Source organism: Pseudochaenichthys georgianus, unplaced genomic scaffold, assembly GCF_902827115.2.
Source record: "Pseudochaenichthys georgianus unplaced genomic scaffold, fPseGeo1.2 scaffold_943_arrow_ctg1, whole genome shotgun sequence".
In the NCBI taxonomy this organism is placed as follows: Eukaryota; Metazoa; Chordata; class Actinopteri; order Perciformes; family Channichthyidae; genus Pseudochaenichthys; species Pseudochaenichthys georgianus.
In genome coordinates, this window is record NW_027263469.1 from 4,869 (window position 1) to 14,105 (window position 9,237).

The following is a 9,237-nucleotide window of genomic DNA, read 5'->3' on the forward strand; positions in this document are numbered from 1 at the left end:
TGGGGAGGAACGAGAGCGGGTCATTCTGAAGAAACGACCCCGACCAGAGTCGACACCAACGAGGCTGTCCAAGTCGAAAGGTCCCTCCTGCAGCAAGTCTCCCATTCCTGCCTGCAGCACGTCTCCCATTCCCGCCTGCAGCACGTCTCCCATTCCCGCCTGCAGCAAGTCCCCCACTGGCTCTCACACCCATTCACCCAGCTCCTCAGAGCCTGCATCCATCCATACCGAGGCCTCGTCAACCTCCCCTCCCATAAATTCCCCCTGGTTCCGGGGCAGGGGCCGGGGAAATATAATGCGGGACATAACATTCCCACGGATCATGGGTAAGTGTTTTGGCTATGTGACACATGCAGTTTCTGTAACACATCATGTGTTGTCATTAAAGTACTGTTTATATTTCACAGAGGAGTATCTGCAAGGATACCGGGAGCATTATGCAGGTATCGACCCACCAGTGAGGCTCCAGGAAAACACAGTCTCCAAACTAAGCAGAGTGAAGTCGTTCCTCAGTTTCATGGCACACGGTTTCAATCGCCTGTCTGACTGGCTCTTTTTGAGGGATCTCAAGAGGATACGCGGGTGGTCCCGGAGCCTGATGAAGTCAAGCCTTCAGGTCACGACCTCCGACTTCTACATCAAGAATATATCACACTTTCTCAAGTACATGGCCGACACACCGTGCAAGGGGAGCAGGCTCAGCCAAACGGACATGATTTTAATCAAACGGGAAGTAGTTGCCATCCTGAAGTCCCTGAAGAGAAAAGTACTTATCCACCAGATGCAAGTGAAGCGTGACAAGATGGAAGGTCTGCCGAGCCACAACGACCTAATGACATGCTTGACTTCGACCACCACTCGCATCCCTCAGCTCCTGGATGTGATGGCCAGCAATCCGACTACCGCGACCCGGACACTGCTCTATGGGTATATGACTCTTCATTGGAGCTGCATTTATGGCCACCGTCCGGGGGTCTACTCCAACATGACCAACGCCGAGGTCCGAAAGGCGGATACAACTGGCACTGCCTTCGGCTACCTGGTTCATGTGAGTGCTATTAATCAATGTATTTATTCTGGCAGTTATATGCATGATTGACATTGTATTGACACTCTCTATCTCTGTCATAACAGGTAAGTAACCACAAGACGGCCAACGCGTTCGGGGAGGCGCAGCTGTACCTCACCGTAGAAGAATTTGGATGGATGAAGAGGTGGCTGGAAATTAAGGGTACGCTGACCTGCACCCAGAGCCGTTACTTTCTGTACACAGAGGGGAAGAACCCGTTCAGGAAGCTTGCCTACTCCCTGAGGTTGGCATGGGCTGATGTGGGGCTCCGCAGTCCCATTAACTTCACCGACCTCCGCACAGTCCACGCCGATAATGCGAAGAGGTTTCAAGACAAAGGCAACCGCCAAAGAGTGAGTGATTTCATGTGTCACAACACTGCAACTGCGGACAAATTTTACGCGAATAATCCTTCTTTGAAGGAGGCTGCGGACATTCGGTTGCTCTTCACACAGTCACTTCAAGCAGCGGCGGCGGCATCGACAGCAGCAGCGGGAAATGAAGACACTTTTGCGGGTATTGACATCGACAGTGACAACTCTGGAGAGGAGCACAGCCCGGCTCCCTACCAAGACTCCCTACCAAGACATGTCCCGAAGAGGGACCAGTCACTGGCCGAACACAACCCCTCAGACATGGGTGAAGAGAGGGTGCCATACTCTGCCCCAACTTCACCCACTGTTGCCAGTGATCAACTTGTAAATATGCAGTGTGTTGTTGTAATCAGTCCCCTTGTAAATACGTTATATCCTGTTTGAATTTATTTATTACTGTCAATATTACTGTAAATAAAGTTTGTTAAAATTACTAAGTGTTCTGTTTTTAATCCCACTATGGGTTTTCTTCTTTTAAGATCCCCAGGGGCACGATATTCTGGTTCTGGTGGTAGCATGTAGGTGTTTAGTCCGAGTGAGGAGTGCTCAAGTGTGGGATGATTTGTAAGGTAGAAGAGGGTAAAAAAAGTTAAAGTGTGAACCTCCAGCAGGGCAGGTGGTGCTGTGAAGAAGGCCGACTATGGGTGCCGATGGGCGGACGGCAAAGCACCGCAAAGTAGACCCCCTTTAAGTGTAGCCAGGGGCACGAGCAAAATCCTCCATGGAGGTTGGGTGCTGCTGCTGTGAAGAAGGCCGACTATGGGTGCTGATGGGCGGACGGCAAAGCACCGCAAAGTAGACCCCCTTTAAGTGTAGCCAGGGGCACGAGCAAAATCCTCCATGGAGGTTGGGTGCTGCTGCTGTGAGGAAGGCCGACTATGGGTGCTGATGGGCGGACGGTAAAGCACCGCAAAGTAGACCCCCTTTAAGTGTAGCCAGGGGCACGAGCAAAATCCTCCATGGAGGTTGGGTGCTGCTGCTGTGAGGAAGGCCGACTATGGGTGCTGATGGGCGGACGGTAAAGCACCGCAAAGTAGACCCCCTTTAAGTGTAGCCAGGGGCACGAGCAAAATCCTCCATGGAGGTTGGGTGCTGCTGCTGTGAGGAAGGCCGACTATGGGTGCTGATGGGCGGACGGTAAAGCACCGCAAAGTAGACCCCCTTTAAGTGTAGCCAGGGGCACGAGCAAAATCCTCCATGGAGGTTGGGTGCTGCTGCTGTGAGGAAGGCCGACTATGGGTGCTGATGGGCGGACGGTAAAGCACCGCAAAGTATACCCCCTTTAAGTGTAGCCAGGGGCACGAGAAACATCCTCCATGGAGGTTGGGTGCTGCTGCTGTGAGGAAGGCCGACTATGGGTGCTGATGGGCGGACGGTAAAGCACCGCAAAGTAGACCCCCTTTAAGATTCCCAGGGGCACGAGATTCTTGAGGGTGTGATCATCTTGGTTTAGTCCGTGGGGGAGTGCTTAAGTTCGGGGGCCCGGGGACCCAAGGTGCTCGAGGTTCTGGAGGTACATGGGAGGGATCCTGGAGCTCCTTAGTCCGTGTTTTGGGGGTCTTGGAGCGGCCACAGAGAGGTGCTTTTCCCCGGGGTATGTCATGGAAGTCTGAAATAACCTGTTTGCTCATGTCAGGGAGAGATGCTGGGGCTGCTGCGTCCGTGTTTTGGGGGTCTTGGAGCGGCCCCGAAGAGGTGGCTTTGTCGGTGTACGTAATGTAAGTGTGAACTAGCCTGTTTTCTCAAGGCAGGGAGGGATCCTGGAGCTCCTTAGTCCGTGTTTTGGGGGTCTTGGAGCGGCCACAGAGAGGTGCTTTTCCCCGGGGTATGTCATGGAAGTCTGAAATAACCTGTTTGCTCATGTCAGGGAGAGATGCTGGGGCTGCTGCGTCCGTGTTTTGGGGGTCTTGGAGCGGCCCCGAAGAGGTGGCTTTGTCGGTGTACCTAATGGGTAAGAAAGCCAGTCTACACAGGTCGTGAAATGTGATTGAAATGTACAGAGTGCTGTACATTTCAATCACTTTGAATGGGAGTGGTGAGGTGTGGATGAAATGGCCATATCTCCCTTAAATTCACATCAAACTCACCCATCTTTCACACACTAATTCATGGGTAACAGAGCCATGTGCACCATGCATTTAAAGTAATGTTAGCCAGCTTTCAGACACTAATTCGTGGGGAAGAAAGTCACCCTGGTCGGGTCGTGAAATGTGATTGAAATGTACAGAGTGCTGTACATTTCAATCACTTTGAATGGGAGTCGTGAGGTGTGGATGAAATGGCCATATCTCCCTTAAATTCACAGCAAATTTACCCATCTTTCACACACTATTTCATGGGTAATAAAGCCATGTGCACACTGTATTTAAAGGGCTGCAGGAACACTTTACCCGCCTTTTAAACACCTTTTCCTGGGTAAACAATCCATGTATTTCCGCCTGCTTTCCATCAGCACCCGCCAGTCATCTCCCTGTTTGAAAGGGCCATATCTCCCTTAAATTCACAGCAAATTTACCCATCTTTCACACACTATTTCATGGGTAATAAAGCCATGTGCACACTGTATTTAAAGGGCTGCAGGAACACTTTACCCGCCTTTTAAACACCTTTTCCTGGGTAAACAATCCATGTATTTCCGCCTGCTTTCCATCAGCACCCGCCAGTCATTTCAACGGTTTCAAATCGTTTTTTCACTTTTAAAAAGAGCTTTCTGCCCTGTAAATGATTTCTAATCATTATTACCGTCATGGAGGAGCTGCAGGGACACTTTACCCGCCTTTTAAACACCTTTTCCTGGGTAAACAATCCATGTATTTCCGCCTGCTTTCCATCAGCACCCGCCAGTCATTTCAAACGGTTTCAAATCGTTTTTTCACTTTTAAAAAGAGCTTTCTGCCCTGTAAATGATTTCTAATCATTATTACCGTCATGGAGGAGCTGCAGGGACACTTTACCCGCCTTTTAAACACCTTTTCCTGGGTAAACAATCCATGTATTTCCGCCTGCTTTCCATCAGCACCCGCCAGTCATTTCAAACGGTTTCAAATCGTTTTTTCACTTTTAAAAAGAGCTTTCTGCCCTGTAAATGATTTCTAATCATTATTACCGTCATGGAGGAGCTGCAGGGACACTTTACCCGCCTTTTAAACACCTTTTCCTGGGTAAACAATCCATTTATTTCCGCCTGCTTTCCATCAGCACCCGCCAGTCATTTCAAACGGTTTCAAATCGTTTTTTCACTTTTAAAAAGAGCTTTCTGCCCTGTAAATGATTTCTAATCATTATTACCGTCATGGAGGAGCTGCAGGGACACTTTACCCGCCTTTTAAACACCTTTTCCTGGGTAAACAATCCATGTATTTCCGCCTGCTTTCCATCAGCACCCGCCAGTCATTTCAAACGGTTTCAAATCGTTTTTTCACTTTTAAAAAGAGCTTTCTGCCCTGTAAATGATTTCTAATCATTATTACCGTCATGGAGGAGCTGCAGGGACACTTTACCCGCCTTTTAAACACCTTTTCCTGGGTAAACAATCCATTTATTTCCGCCTGCTTTCCATCAGCACCCGCCAGTCATTTCAAACGGTTTCAAATCGTTTTTTCACTTTTAAAAAGAGCTTTCTGCCCTGGCAATTATATCTAATCATTATTACCGTCATGGAGGAGCTGCAGGAACACTTTACCCGCCTTCTAAACACTTATTCCTGGCTAAAACAATCAATGTATTTCCGCCAGGGTCACAGCCTGCTGCTGCTGCTGCTGCTGCTGCTGCTGCTCTCCCTCCCTAAATTCACATCAAAGTCACCCAGCTTTCACACACTATTTCATGGGTAATAAAGCCATGTGCACACTGTATTTAAAGTAATGTTAGCCAGCTTTCAGACACTAATTCCTGGGGAAGAAAGTCACCCTGGACGGGTCATCAAATGTGATTGAAATGGACAGATTCCTGTACATTTCAATCACTTTTAATGGGAGTCGTGAGGTGTGGATGAAATGGCCATATCTTCCTTAAATTCACATCAAAGTCACCCAGCTTTCACACACTATTTCATGGGTAATAAAGCCATGTGCACACTGTATTTAAAGTAATGTTAGCCAGCTTTCAGACACTAATTCCTGGGGAAGAAAGTCACCCTGGACGGGTCATCAAATGTGATTGAAATGGACAGATTCCTGTACATTTCAATCACTTTTAATGGGAGTCGTGAGGTGTGGATGAAATGGCCATATCTTCCTTAAATTCACATCAAAGTCACCCAGCTTTCACACACTATTTCATGGGTAATAAAGCCATGTGCACACTGTATTTAAAGTAATGTTAGCCAGCTTTCAGACACTAATTCCTGGGGAAGAAAGTCACCCTGGACGGGTCATCAAATGTGATTGAAATGGACAGATTCCTGTACATTTCAATCACTTTTAATGGGAGTCGGTGTGGATGGCCTGTTGAATCCGATTTTGAGCACTCTTTTCCCCGCATAAACTAGTTTAAATCACCGTTAAACACTTATTCTGTTGATGTCTATATAACCGACTTCCCGCTATGCATTAAGTCGGTTATATGGACCCTGTACACTAGGCATACCGCGGCCGGTAGTAAATGTCCAACCATTGTACCCTCTGGTCCCTAGGGTATGGTGAGAATAAGGGAGGGGGATGAGTGGAAGACTGCATTCAATACTCCCAGGGGACATTTTGAGTATTTAGTAATGCCTTTTGGGTTAACGAACGCACCTGGGGTTTTTCAAGCTATGATTAATGATGTATTGCGTGACATGTTAAACAGGTTTGTTTTTGTGTACCTTGATGACATCCTTATCTTCTCTCGCACTCTTCAGGAGCATGTCCAGCATGTTAGGCTGGTACTGCAGAGACTTCTTGAGAACAGACTGTACGTTAAGGCTGAGAAGTGCAAGTTTCATGCCTCTTCTGTGAGTTTCCTGGGTTTTATCGTCGACAAGGGACAATTAAGGACTGACCCCGCCAAGGTCCAAGCAGTGACCGAGTGGCCCACTCCCTCTAACAAGAAGCAGTTGCAAAGGTTTCTGGGCTTTGCCAACTTTTATAGAAGGTTTATTCGGGACTATAGTAGGGTAGCAGTGCCTCTGACTAAACTCACCTCTGTCAAGTTGCCTTTTGAGTGGTCTCCTGCAGCTGAGGCAGCTTTTGTAAAACTGAAATGTCTGTTTGCCACTGCTCCTGTGCTCTCTCATTCTGATCCAGGGGTCCATTTTGTGGTGGAGGTGGATGCCTCTGATTCTGGAGTGGGGGCAGTTTTATCCCAGCGTTCCCCTGCAGACCAGAAGCTCCACCCTTGTGCGTTCTTCTCTCGTCGGCTGACCCCTGCTGAGAGGAATTACGACGTTGGTAATCGGGAGTTGCTGGCAGTGGTTCTGGCCCTTCAAGAATGGAGGCACTGGCTGGAGGGAGCCAACCATCCTTTTATAGTATGGACGGACCATAAGAATTTGTCTTACCTTCGCTCTGCACGCAGGCTCAACTCACGCCAGGCTCGGTGGGCTCTCTTCCTGGGACGGTTCAACTTCACCTTGACCTACCGGCCTGGCTCCAGGAATGTGAAGGCCGACGCCTTGTCCCGGCAGTTCGCTTCCCCAGTGGAGGACTCTAGGGATGCAACCATTCTGCCATCTTCCTGTGTCGTGGGAGCAGCTAGATGGGAGATTGAAAGGGTGGTCCAGGAGGCCCAGGAGGACCATCCAGCGGCTCAGGATTGTCCACCAGACCGGCTGTTTGTTTTCCCCGATGTTAGATCTCCAGTGCTCCAGTGGGGACACGCGTCCAAAGTTGCCTGCCATGCAGGTTTTCATCGGACCCTGGCTCTAATTCGACAACGCTTCTGGTGGCCCACTATGTCCGCAGACACGAAGGAGTATGTCTCAGCTTGTTCCGTCTGTGCCCGCAGCAAGGCCTCACATCAGGCCCCCGCTGGCCTTCTTCGCCCACTTCCCATTCCCCACCGGCCCTGGTCCCACATTGCGGTGGATTTTGTGACTGGTCTCCCACCATCACACGGGAATGACACTATTCTGACCATCGTTGACCGTTTCTCTAAGGCTGTGCACTTTGTCCCCCTGCTTAAACTACCTTCTGCCCTCGAGACTGCCACTCTTCTCACCCAGCATGTTTTTAGGCTGCATGTTATCCCTCAGGATATTGTTTCAGACAGGGGTCCGCAGTTTTCCTCCCAAGTTTGGAAGGCCTTTTGTCAGGCATTGGGGGCGTCGGCCAGTTTGTCCTCTGGGTACCATCCCCAAACCAATGGCCAGACGGAGCGGGCAAATCAGGACCTGGGAACGGCTCTTCGTTGTGTTGCCTCTCAAAACCCAGCATCATGGTCTCTTCATCTGCCATGGGTTGAGTACGCCCACAACTCCCTGGTGTGCTCTGCCACAGGTATGTCACCCTTTATGGCTTCCAACGGCTTCCAACCTCCCCTTTTCCCGGTTCAAGAGAGAGAGGTGGCAGTTCCCTCAGTACAGGGGCATCTTCGGCGAGCCCGCAGAGTCTGGCGTGAAGCCCAGGCAGCTCTTACCCGCACCTCCGCCCGGAACCAGAGGATGGCGGATCGTCATCGACGACCAGCTCCGGATTACCAACCGGGCCAGAAGGTTTGGCTTTCCTCCCGTGACATCCCTCTTCAAACGGATTCTCGGAAACTCACTCCCAGGTACATTGGACCTTATGAGATAGAACGGGTCATCAATCCTAGTGTTGTTAGGCTTAAGTTGCCTCTTGCCTTGAAGGTGCACCCCACTTTTCATGTGTCACTCCTTAAGAGAGTTTCCTGCAGCCCTCTTTGCCCTCCAACCAAACCCCCTCCACCCCCCCGGCTCATCGACAACCACCCGGCCTTCACTGTACGGAGGTTGCTGAAGGTTCGAAGGTGGGGCCGTGGATACCAGTATTTAGTGGATTGGGTGGGGTATGGGCCAGAGGAGCGACAATGGGTTTCTCGCTCGCTGATTTTGGACCCAAAACTCTTGAGAGACTTTTATGTCCGTTTCCCGGATAGTCCTGGTAGACCGCCAGGAGGCGTCCGATGAGGGGGGGGTACTGTTATGTTTTGCATGGGGCTTTTGTTGTTTTTGTGTTTAACTTGTTGTGTGCTCCTTTTACCCCTCACTACTCTGTCTTTCTGTCTCTGCAGGGCTGGTGTGTGACAGGGGGGCGTGGCTGGTTACTCCTGGCTGCAGATGAGGCACACCTGTCCCCACTCACTTGATTACCTGCTCTTTAAGAGCCTGGCCCTCACCTCACTTCTCTGCCAGAGTGTTTTTCATACTGTCCCGCGGTCCGGAGTGCCTTTCTGCAGCCTGGAGTCCGTTGTAGTTGGTTAAGGAGTTCTTTTTGAGTTTTGGTCGGAAACGTTTTCCCGCAGCTTTGTTTTTGGTTTACTACGGCCAGCCAAGCTCCCTGTCGTCAGTACCTGCCTTGGATTACCTTGTTTATTAAACTTTTTGAAACTTTATTTTTTGTTAGTCTCTGCTTTGGGGTCCCAGTAGTATCTAAACGTCACAAAATGTCAGTTAATTACTAACTAAATGAATGTCCATTAGGAGGTGGTGCCGCTAGTCCTCTAAACTCATAATCTGGTGTCGTGCGCTTCCTGTGAAGCTGCAAGTAAGATTTTAAAACCCACTGCAGGGTGGGTCGAGTGACCCCTCCTCCCTATTGGTCGTCAATAATATGCACCTTTACAATGGGTGATTGAAGGACCCACATTATTACCCATTTCAGCATCAGAAATGGAACAAATATTCAATATTCAGAA

General features: G+C 49.6%; 1 protein-coding gene across 1 annotated transcript; it reads left to right on the top strand.

Moving 5' to 3' along the window:
- Positions 1 to 973: 973 nt before the first annotated feature.
- Positions 974 to 1,876, top strand: LOC139433678 (uncharacterized). The gene is made up of 2 exons (XM_071202786.1): positions 974 to 1,048; positions 1,135 to 1,876. The coding sequence occupies exons 1-2, from the start codon at positions 986 to 988 to the stop codon at positions 1,825 to 1,827; spliced, it is 756 nt and encodes a 251-aa protein (XP_071058887.1). The 5' UTR covers positions 974 to 985; the 3' UTR covers positions 1,828 to 1,876.
- The last annotated feature ends 7,361 nt before the right edge of the window (positions 1,877 to 9,237 follow it).

What these genes read in the sequence shown, in the direction of transcription:
- LOC139433678 (XM_071202786.1), top strand. Translation starts at nt 986, where the DNA reads ATGACCAACGCCGAGGTCCGAAAGGCGGATACAACTGGCACTGCCTTC. An exon ending in CCTTCGGCTACCTGGTTCAT is followed by an intron (nt 1,049 to 1,134) that starts GTGAGTGCTATT and finishes CTGTCATAACAG; the next exon opens with GTAAGTAACCACAAGACGGC.